The sequence below is a fragment of the Oncorhynchus kisutch genome, linkage group LG14 (genome assembly GCF_002021735.2).
Source record: "Oncorhynchus kisutch isolate 150728-3 linkage group LG14, Okis_V2, whole genome shotgun sequence".
NCBI lineage: Eukaryota > Metazoa > Chordata > Actinopteri > Salmoniformes > Salmonidae > Oncorhynchus > Oncorhynchus kisutch.
The window spans coordinates 25153807-25165657 of record NC_034187.2 but is presented as its reverse complement, the minus strand read 5'-3'; the positions used below and the strand labels follow the sequence as shown (position 1 = coordinate 25165657).

Here is an 11851-nt window from a genome sequence, read left to right as displayed (position 1 = left end):
ATGAGTGTTATCTGATGAAGATCATCAATGGTTAGTGATTAATTTGATCTATATTTCTGCTTTTTGTGAATCCTCTCTTTGGCTGGAAAAATGGCTGTGTTATTCTGTGAATAGGCACTCACCTAACACAATTGTTTGGTTTGCTTTTGTCGTAAAGCCTTTTTGAGATCGGCCACTGTGGCTACAAGTGTATCTTTAAAATGGTGTTAAAGATATAGAACTGTATTTTGCACGCCCAATTTTTCAGTTTTTGATTTGTTAAAAAAGTTTGAAATATCCAATAAATGTCGTTCCACTTCATGATTGTGTCCCACTTGTTGTTGATTCTTCACAAAAAAATACAGTTTTATATCTTTATGTTTGAAGCCTGAAATGTGGCAAAAGGTCGCAAAGTTCAAGGGGGCCGAATACTTTCGCAAGGCACTGTATGTACATGTAGGTAGAGTTATTAAAGTGACTATGCATAGATAAATCAAATCAAATGTTATTGGTCACAAACACATGGTTAGCAGATGTTATTGCGAGTGTAGCGAAATGCTTGTGCTTCTAGTTTCGACAGTGCAGTAATATCTAACAAGTAATCTAACAATTCCCCAACAACTACCTAATACACACAATCTAAAGGGGTGAATGAGAATATGTACATAAGTATATGGATGAGCAATGGCCGAGCGGCATAGGCAAGGTGCAGTAGATGGTATAGAACAGTATATACATGTGATATGAGTAATGTAAGATATGTAAACATTTTTAAAGTGGCGTTGTTTAAAGTGACTAGTGGTCCATTTATTAGTTTCCAGTGATTGGGTCTCAATGTAGGCAACAGTCTCTCTGAGTTAGTGATTGCTGTATAGCAGTCGAATGGCCTTGAGATAGAAGCTGTTTTTCAATCTCTCAGTCCCAGCTTTGATGCATCTGTACTGACCTCGCCTTCTGGATGACAGCAGTGTGAAAAGGCAGTGGCTCAGGTGGTTATTGTCCTTTTTGGCATTCCTGTGACATCGGGTGCTGTAGGTGTCATGGAGGGCAGGTAGTTTGCCCCCGGTGATGCGTTGCGCAGACCTCACTACCCTCTGGAGAGCGTTGCGGTTGAGGGAGTTGCAGTTGCCGTACCAGGCTGTGATACAGCTCGACAGGATGCTCTCGATTGTGCATCTGTAAAAGTTTGTCAGGGTTTTGGGTGACAAGACACATTTCTTACGCCTCCTGAGGTTGAAGAGGTGCTATTTCGCCTTCTTCACCACACTGTCTGTGTGGGTGGACCATTTCAGTTTGTATGTGATGTGTACGCCGAGGAACTTTCCACCTTCTCCATTGCTGTCCCTTCGATGTGGATAGGGGGGTACTCCCTCTGCTGTTTCCTGAAGTCCACGATCATCACCTTTGTTTTGTTGACTTTGAGTGACAGTTTGTTTTCCTGACACCACTCTCCGAGTGCCCTCACCTCCTCCCTGTAGGCTGTCTCGTCGTTGTTGGTGATCAGGCCCACTACTGTCATGTCGTCTGCAAACTTGATGATTGAGTTGGAGGCGTGCATGGCCATGCAGTCGTGGGTGAACAGGGAGTACAGGAGAGGGCTTAGCACACACCGTTGTGGGGCCTCCTTGTTGAGGGTCAGCGAAGTGGAGATGTTTTTTGCTAACTTCACCACCTGGGGGCAGCCCGTCAGAAAGTCCAGGACCCAGTTGCACAGGGAGGGGTTGAGACCCAGGGCCTCCAGCTTGATAATGAGCTTGGAGGGTACTAGGATGTTGAATGCTGAGCTGTAGTCAATGAACAGCATTCTTACATACAGTAGGTATTATTTTTGTCCAGATGGGATAGGGCAGTGTGCAGTGTGATGGCTACAGAAAGTTCCTCATCTATGGACCTGTTGGGGTAAAAGGTGGGAGGTAAAGTGGTCTAGGGGGGCCGGAAAGGTGGAGGTGATATGGTCCTTGACTAGCCTCTCAAAGCTCTTCATTTTATTATATATATATTTTTTTCTCAAAGCACTTCATGATAACTGAACTAAATGACTACCGCTTTGAGCACTTCATGATGACAGAAGTAAGTGCTACGGGGAAGTAGTCATTTAGTTCAGTTATCTTTGCCTTCTTGGGTGCAGGAACAATGGTAACCATCTTGAAGCATGTGGGGACAACAGACTGGGATAGGGAGCGATTGAATATATCCGTAAACATACCAGCCAGCTGGTCTGCGCATGCTCTGAGGACGTGGCTAGGGATGCCGTCAGGGCCAGCAGCCTTGCGAGGGTTAACAAGTTTAAATGTTTTACTCACGTCAACAGTGGAGAAGGAGAGGGGGGTGACAAAGTGGGCAAAGAAGGTGTTTAGTTTGTCTGGAAGCGTGACGTCGGTGTCCGTGACATGACTGTTTTTGCTTTTGTAGTCCGTGATTTCCTGTAGACCCTGCCACATGTGTCTGAGCCGTTGAATTGCGACTCCACCTTGTCCTTGTACCGGCAAATCGCTTGTTTGATTGCCCTGTGGAGAGAATAACTACAATGTTTAAATTCAGTCATATTTCTGGACCTCTTTCCATGGTTATAATAACAGAGAGTATCAGCAGCGTAGAAGGGGGAGGGCAATGCATTTTGTCTGGGTAGCCATTTGATTAGATGTTCAGGAGCCTTATGGCTTGGGGGTAGAAGCTGTTTAGAAGCCTCTTGGAACTAGACTTGGCGCTCCGGTAACGCTTGCCATGCGGTAGCAGAGAGAACAGTCTATGACTAGGGTGGCTGGAGTCTTGGACAATTCTTCATGAATCAATGGGTATACAGTGCCTTCAGAAAATATTCAGACGCCTTGACTTTTTCCCTATTTTGTTAGGATACAGCCTTATTCTAAAATATATATATTTTTTTTTATTCCCTCATCAATCTACAAAAAATACCCCATAATAACAAAGCAAAAATATCACATTTACATAAGTATTCAGAACATTTACTTAGTACTTTGTTGAAGCACCTTTGGCAGTGATTACAGCTTTGAGTCTACTTGGGTATGATGCTACAAGCTTCTCTGCAGATCCTCTCAAGCTCTGTAGGGTTGGATGGGGAGCGTTGCTGCATAGCTATTTTCAGGTCTCTTCAGAGATGTTCGATTGGGTTCAAGCCCAGGCTCTGGCTGGGCCACTCAAGTACATTCAAAGACTTTTTCTTAGTTGTGGAAAAAGTATCCAACTGTCATACTTGAGTAAAAGTAAAGATGCCTTCATAGAAAATGACTCAAGTAAAAGTCAAAGTCACCCAGTAAAATTCTACTTGAGTAAAAGTCTAAAAGTATTTGGTTTAAAATATACTTAAGTATCAAAAGTAAAAGTAAAATGCCTTATATTCAGTAAACTGGATGGCACCATTTTTTTATTTACAGAAAGCCAGGGGCACACTCCAACATTCAGACATCATTTACAAACAAAGCATGTACATTTAGTGAGTCCACCAGATCAGAGGCAGTAGGGATGACCAGGGATGTTTGGTTTATAAGTGAGTGAATTGGAATATTTGCCTGTCCTGTTAAGCATTCACAATGTAACAAGTACTTTTTAGTGTCAAGGAAAATGTATGGAGTAGAAAGTACAATATGTAGTGAAGTAAAAGTAAAAGTAGTCAAAAATATAAATAGTAAAGTACAGATACCCAAATAAATTACTTAAGTAGTACTTTAAATTACTTTAACGAAGTACTTTACACCAGTGCTTGTCCTGAAACCACTCCTGCGTTGTTTTGGCTGTGTGCTTAGGGTCATTGTCCTGTTGGAAGGTGAAACTTCACACCAGTCTTAGGTCCTGAGCGCTCTGGAGCAGGTTGTTGTGACTCTTAAAATCACATCCATATCTTAACAAAAGTATGGTCATCATTTATCATATCCTATGCACAACTAATTAGATGCAAACTTGACAGATAAATCCTTTCCAAGTTACAGTATTTGGTCCATACAGCTTTTAATAACATCAGAAAATGAAAAGCAATATTACATTCATTTTCCATAGTTCCCCACTGACCATTTCTCACATCGTTACGTTAGAAATATTGTTCCATTATTCACTTTTTGGACATTAGAATTTTGGGCAGGCAAAGTGTCTGTGAACAAAGACATTCCTTTGGTTGATACTGAAGAGCAAGAGAGAGCCATCGCCGGCTTAATTTACAACCAAGTGTGAGCTGTCAACCCGGTAGTTCCCTCCTCCCCCCTTAGTGGGTGGGAGAGGGTCTGGTTATTGTCAGCCATTGTCAAGCTGATCTGACCCATTGTGATCCTCACAGGACAGTGATGATAAGGTTTTCATCAAGGATCTCTTTGTACTTTGCTCCATTCATATTTGCCTCAATCCTGACTAATCTCCCAGTTCCTGCCGCTGAAATACATCCTCACAGCATGATGCTGCCACCACCATGCTTCACCGTAGGGATGGTGCCAGGTTTCCTCCAGACGTGACGCTTGACATTCAGGGCAACGAGTTCAATCTTGGTTTCATTAGACCAGAGAATCTTGTTTCTCATGGTCTGAGAGTCTTTAGGTACCTTTTGGCAAATTCCAAGCGTGCGGTCATGTGCCTTTTACTGAGGAGTGGCTTCCGTCTGGCTACTCTACCATAAAGGCCTGATTGGTGGAGTGCTGCAGAGATGGTTGTCCTTCTAGAAGGTTATCCCATCTCCACAGAGGAACTCTATAGTTCTGTCAGAATGACCACCGGGTTCTTGGTCTCCTCCCTGATCAAGGCCCGTCTCCCCCGACTGTTCAGTTTCGCCGGACGGCCGGCTCTAGGAAGACTCTTGGTGGTTCCAAACTTCTTCCATTTAAGAATGGAGGACACTGTGTTCTTGGGGACATTTTTTGGTACCCTTCCCCAGATCTGTGCCTCGACACAATCATGTCTCGGAGCTTTACGGATAATTCCTTTGACCTCTGACATACACTGTCAACTGTTGGACCTTATATAGACAGGTGTGTGCCTTTCCAAATCATGTTCAATCAAGTTGTAGAAACATCTCAAGGATGATCAATGGAAACAGGATGCACTTGAGCTCAATTTAGAGTCTCAAAGCAAAGGGTCTGATTACTTATGTAAATAAGTTATGTTTTTTATTTTTAATACATTTGCAAAAATGTCTAAAAACCTGTTTTAGCTCTGTCATTATGGGGTATTGTGTCTAGATTGCTGATAAAAAAATAAGTTTTAATCCATTTTAAAATAAGGCTCTAACATAACAAAATGTGAAAAAAAGGGGGGTCTGAATACAGGGTCTGAATACTTTCCGAAGGCACTATATATAATTAGTTTATCAGTCCAAAAATGGAAGTAGCAACTAAGAGTTCTATCTTTAACCAACATGTAGTTGGATCCTGTTCATACCGTTCTCATTCTTTCACAAGAAAATAATCACTGTAGAGAATGACCTGGGGTTTTATTGGACATGAGTCACACACGGCTTGTTCTGTGGCCTCCAAGGAATTTCACACCAAATGGTGAAGTGATCTGGAACGTCACCCAAATATACATGAGCGCAGGACAGCATTTGTGTCATTTTTCTGCTTGTTAAATACTATAGCTTGCTTCATGACCCTTGGCCTGATTCTGCTCAGAGGCAAGAGCTCACTGTCCTGATGGGTTGTTCTCCTTAGCCAATTCTGTTTCTGCACATGTCACCCCACCACTTTCTGTCAACAAACTTGTACCTCTATTATGAAATTAAAATCTGTCAACGGGATAAAAGTCTGTCTTACATTGCTCAAATGATTAAAGTATTGTTAAGATCATATGCATGTATGTGGGAGTGCTGTCTGTATAACTCATATGTTTCTAAGCTATTGTTGTTGTTGTTCCTAGGACATCATTGCTGGCTTCCTGTACAGCCACCTGATGCTGGTGGTGTTCCAGCCGGGAATTGAACCTGATCGACAACTTCAAGCTGATGTATCACTACGCCCCCCTCATCATCATCTCCCTGCACTTGAGCATGGTCCTCTTCTCCTTCACTCTGGACACCTGGAGCACTTCACAGGGAGACACCGCTCAGATCCTGGGCACCGGCGCTGGCGTGACCCTGGCCTCCCACCTCAACCACCAACTGGGCCTGATGTCTGACCCCCCGCTGGACCTGCTGCCCCTGTCCCCATCGGCCCTCAGGACCTGCCTGCTGCCTGTGGCAATGCCGAGGTTCTGCCTATGCATGCTGGTGTTGCTGGCCACCAGGGCCCTCATGAAGGCCATCACCATTCCTCTGCCATGCAGTATCTAAGGCATCCCAAGTAGAGACGTGAGGAAGGCCTGACAGCACATGGAGGTGGAGCTGCCTTACAGGTACATTGTGTACGACATGGTGGGCTTCAACACCCTCTTCCTGGTGCCACAGCTTTTATTAACCTTTCGGCAGCTGTCCTGATGGGGGAGTCCTGTGGATCTTCCAGTCCCCTGCCCTCGCCCTGCCCTGCTCATCCAAAACCAGGCCATAGGAACATGGGAAATTCACACCCTAGATGCATGAATAACAAAAACATGAACACCACACAAGGGTTAATATAACAACATTAGCAGCTTATTAGCATTTCCTTTTTGGGGGGTAAATGGAGCTTAATATATTGGTAAAAGGCACCTTGCCCTAGAGAGATTTACACATTTATCAAAACATCACGCAAGGGTCAGCCTACACTAAACACAGCCCTTATTTTAAGTGTTTCTAAAATCTCCTATGGGAAAAGTAAATGGTGGAAAACGATTGGAACCATTTCCCAGTTTGACCGCTGGGTTTTATGGGTATTATGACTCATACTGTGGTACTCTATCATGACACCTCCATCGTGGGGGAAGTGAGGTGCCAAGATGGCGGCTTGAACAGACGCTTTTTTATTGAGCTCCGTACCAAAAACACGTTTACAGTCATTACTATTACTGTTTTTATTTGTTCAAGATATAAGACCTTTCCTGTGACTGGAATAATAATAATAATAATTTGATAATTTATTTTGGCATGTCCATGCAAAGTCGTGACATAAAAAGAAAGGAAGAAGTTAGCCGTTCTATTGCTAATCAACAAGAGAGAAACGTGCTTTAGACACCTGCCGTAACTACTCTTGGCCTATGGATAATAAAATGCTTTCGAATGCTGTTGAAGATGACGAATTCACCCTCCTTACCGGTTACTCTGTGCAAACCTCCACCCTCCAAAACACCCAACATGAACTCTGACATCGTGGCTACCCTCTCCTTACTCATCAACTCCAGGTCTGACGCCATTGATAAAATGGTAGGCGCGAACACCATGGTTATCGAAGGCTTGAAAAAGACTGGAGTTTGCATGTGGTGAAATCAAGGATGTGAAAATGACTTGCAAAAGTTGAAAAAAGTGTGGAAAAGAATAACAATGTCTACCATAGACGTTTCACTGATCTGGAACAATACACAAGAAGATGGAACCTGAGATTCTACAGCTTGCCAGAGGTGGAGAATGAAGATGTACGAGGAGAGGCTATCCGCATCTGCCAAGAAGTTATGCCAGCAGAGAAGAAAAAAGTTGGTGATACAATCAACGTTGTGCATTGCCTTGGCAAGAAGCAACAGCAAAACGATTCAGTTTTTGATTTGTTAAAAAAGTTTGAAATATCCAATAAATGTCGTTCCACTTCATGATTGTGTCCCACTTGTTGTTGATTCGTCACAAAAAAAATACAGTTTTATATCTTTATGTTTGAAGCCTGAAATGTGGCAAAAGGTCGCAAAGTTCAAGGGGGCCGAATACTTTCGCAAGGCACTGTATATACTTGCAGACCTTTTTTTAAATCGGTCGTTTATGGCCACTCTCTCCCCAAAATTATAATCCCAGGAGGCTTCTAAAAGTGAGACACAACACGCCTAACTAGCATTCACTATGCTACTTCGATTCAGAAACTCAATAAGTGAACTATAACTAAAACCTAATGATAATTCCCCTTTGACTCAAATAATGCATAAAATTTTAAACATTGTCTACGTATATGTTTACTTAAATGAACATGCTACCCGTAGATACAATTAACCCGATAACATTATCATCCAATGTATTACTTTTTCCCTCTGCCGCAAATGTCGTACATTTCTCAGTGTAAGAAATCCGTAATATAATCCCAGATATTTAGTAAAAATGCAGTCGCATTCTCCCATGGCTCCTTTAATTTACTTATTTTAGATAACTTCCATCCGTCCCGGAATGAAGAATCCTACTTAAACACGCCATAACTAGCAAACAAATAAACAAACCACTTTTATCAGCTAAAAACAAACTATACGAAAACTCACTACTTATAATGCTTCAGATGGCAAAATTACTCAGAGACTCACATCTGTTAGTTCCTCAAGAAAAAAACAAACCCCAACTTGCCCCTGTTACGGATGTCTACGTATCAGGGGAAAAGCTCGAATAACCAAATTCAACCTAGCTAACTTCCCGAAACATATGTAGTTATGTTTTTCTATAGAGGTTGCTTTTCAAACTTTAAATACCCTAACATGGTTCCACACAATGGAAAGTGCTCAAATTCACTGGTGTTACATAAACAATCAAATCTGGAATCACAACCATCGGAATCCATTACCACAATGTTTTATGATTCAGACATCCAGTCTCTCTCTCCCATAGCCTAGTTCAATCCAAACAAACGCCACAAATCTTATGATGCCTACCTCACGTCTCAGCTGCTAGTTTTTAGCATCTTTCCTGACTATCCTGGCAACTCTCAAATTACTGTTAAAAATGTATTTTGTAATTTTTATCAACTTCTGAAAAGTGACTCGAAACACTAATGCACGCATTTTCCTTCTAACAGACAAACAATTTTCTCCATTACCCCCATTCACAACGTAATTTCCGTGGCGACCAAAAGTGCTTTGCTATTGACGTCATCATCAAGCCCTCAACCTCAGCCCAATTCGTAGCGACTTTCAATTAATTGTAAATAATTGTTGTTCGATAAACCAAACCTAATTTATCACATCTGTTCAAATCTGTTCAAATCTTGAATTATAATTTATCACCCCAACCAATCTCTCAATTTTAATTACGACTCTATTCCCAATACGTTATTCACTTGTCTACTTAAAACTGATACTAGCATATGTGAGTGTACTCCTTTAAAATACCTTGTCACTGGGAACAGGGAAATCCCCTTAACCCAAACTTTTACTACTACAACGACACCCAATAATTCTGATAATCCCTTCACATCGTTTGTTTTAAATCTCTCGATGTTTCATGTAACTCATTCAGTCTATCTTCAAATTGTCATCCCAAAATATTTTATACACTGCCATACACTCAAACCACTGTGATAACCGTGCACTGTCCCTTTAAGATAAAACATGTTATTTTTTTGCCCGCAATGAAAACGGAAAACAGATCATGTTTAGAATACGTTACTTTTTGTTCGAATTCACTGGCGTTACCTAACCAAAAATCAGACTATCTTTACGATACTTCTCCTTTTTAAAAGAAATGTATTTGGAACTTTTAGCCGCTTTTGAAAAGTAACTCTAAGCTATAATGCACGCATTTCCCTCTAAATGCCACAACCCCTTTTCTCTGTTTAAATTTGAGGAACGATGTTGTTCAACGTGAAACGACACGTTTGTCGTTTGCCTCTGGAAAATATATATTCCCTATTCAGATTGCGTTCAGTTTTGAATTCTAATCATCAAAGTAAAACCAACCCAACTTCTCAACTTACCATACCCTAACATTTAAACGCCCAAAGTTTTCCCTCAGTTAGGATTCTCATTAATCTCGCTCCCTTTGTATCTGACTCTTCCTTTTTTTTACCCGATTGTCGCCTCTGACTTTCCCCACAGTTAAATTACAACCTTGTTGACGACGTTTGCAGGGAGTGTTACACTCCTGGGCGAAATGTCCAATTTTGTTACAATTTAAACATCTTATATTTTTCTTTTGACTCACATTATCCACTTTCCTCGACTTTATTCCCTTCTCTAACTCCATTATACCTCCCTCGGCTTCAGCGGGATCCACATACATGGGTGGTAATTTCACAGGTAGCTCCTGCAGCCGTATTCTTATAACCACTATTTCGTCGACTGGATTATCTCTGTATTGTTGGTATAATCGAGGAAGATATAGTTTGTTACCCTCACCTCCACCCAATTGGTTAACTTTTTCATCTGTGGGAGCGGAGAGCAGCGCCTCTCGAGTCTGGTCAGATTTAACCTTTTTTTCCTGCGCGTCCAATTCTCTTTTTTGCTTCCGAAAGCCAAACTCCGGCTGTGTATAACCCCTATTTATTCTGCTTTCTCACATTATTTCCACATTCCTTATGTATCTGTTTTATAAGTGATTCCAGCTTTTCTACATTTAGAAGGCCATAAAAATCGTATTTCTTTCTCCATCTTAGACCGAAATCAATGTTTCTCTTGTCTCTCTGTTCCATATAACGCTCGTCTCCCGTTAGTTCCGGGACTTCTTTTGAGGCCTTTCCACCCATTCTAAATCCTTACCGTTACTAGTAGCTATGGTATTTAATCACTTATCTATGCCTTACTATATTTAATTTTAAATTCTATGTGCGTGTCTTTATACGAATTTGCAATTTACCGTTACTTAGTTACTTTTAGTGCTTTTCTGTCTGACTATGTGTGTGTCTCTTTAAAAATAATCAGTATGTATTTTCTTTCCTGTGAACCGCGTCCATAGAAGACTTTTCAAATCAAATCAAATCAAATTTATTTATATAGCCCTTCGTACATCAGCTGATATCTCAAAGTGCTGTACAGAAACCCAGCCTAAAACCCCAAACAGCAAGCAATGCAGGTGGAGAAGCACGGTGGCTAGGAAAAACTCCCTAGAAAGGCCAATACCTAGGAAGAAACCTAGAGAGGAACCAGGCTATGTGGGGTGGCCAGTCCTCTTCTGGCTGTGCCGGGTGGAGATTATAACAGAACATGGTCAAGATGTTCAATGTTCATAAATGACCAGCATGGTCGAATAATAATAAGGCAGAACAGTTGAAACTAGAGCAGCAGCACAGTCAGGTGGAAGTTGAAACTGGAGCAGCAGCATGGCCAGGTAGACTGGGGACAGCAAGGAGTCATCATGTCAGGTAGTCCTGGGGCATGGTCCTAGGGCTCAGGTCAGTTGAAACTGGAACAGCAGCATGGCCAGGTGGACTGGGGACAGCAAGGAGTCATCATGTCAGGTAGTCCTGGGGCATGGTCCTAGGGCTCAGGTCCTCCGAGAGAGAGAAAGAAAGAGAGAAGGAGAGAATTAGAGAACGCACACTTAGATTCACACAGGACACCGAATAGGACAGGAGAAGTACTCCAGATATAACAAACTGACCCCAGCCCCCCGACACATAAACTACTGCAGCATAAATACTGGAGGCTGAGACAGGAGGGGTCAGGAGACACTGTGGCCCCATCCGAGGACACCCCCGGACAGGGCCAAACAGGAAGGATATAACCCCACCCACTTTGCCAAAGCACAGCCCCCACACCACTAGAGGGATATCTTCAACCACCAACTTACCATCCTGAGACAAGGCTGAGTATAGCCCACAAAGATCTCCGCCACGGCACAACCCAAGGGGGGGGGGGGGGGGGCGCCAACCCAGACAGGATGACCACAACAGTGAATCAACCCACTCAGGTGACGCACCCCCTCCAGGGACGGCATGAGAGAGCCCCAGCAAGCCAGTGACTCAGCCCCTGTAATAGGGTTAGAGGCAGAGAATCCCAGTGGAAAGAGGGGAACCGGCCAGGCAGAGACAGCAAGGGCGGTTCGTTGCTCCAGAGCCTTTCCGTTCACCTTCCCACTCCTGGGCCAGACTACACTCAATCATATGACCCACTGAAGAGATGAGTCTTC

General features: G+C 42.6%; 1 protein-coding gene across 1 annotated transcript; it reads left to right on the top strand.

Moving 5' to 3' along the window:
• Positions 1–5874: 5874 nt before the first annotated feature.
• Positions 5875–6616, top strand: LOC109904554 (sphingosine-1-phosphate phosphatase 1-like). Its single transcript, XM_031788104.1, has one exon. It carries the CDS (start codon positions 5918–5920, stop codon positions 6242–6244), a length of 327 nt encoding a protein of 108 aa, XP_031643964.1. The 5' UTR covers positions 5875–5917; the 3' UTR covers positions 6245–6616.
• The last annotated feature ends 5235 nt before the right edge of the window (positions 6617–11851 follow it).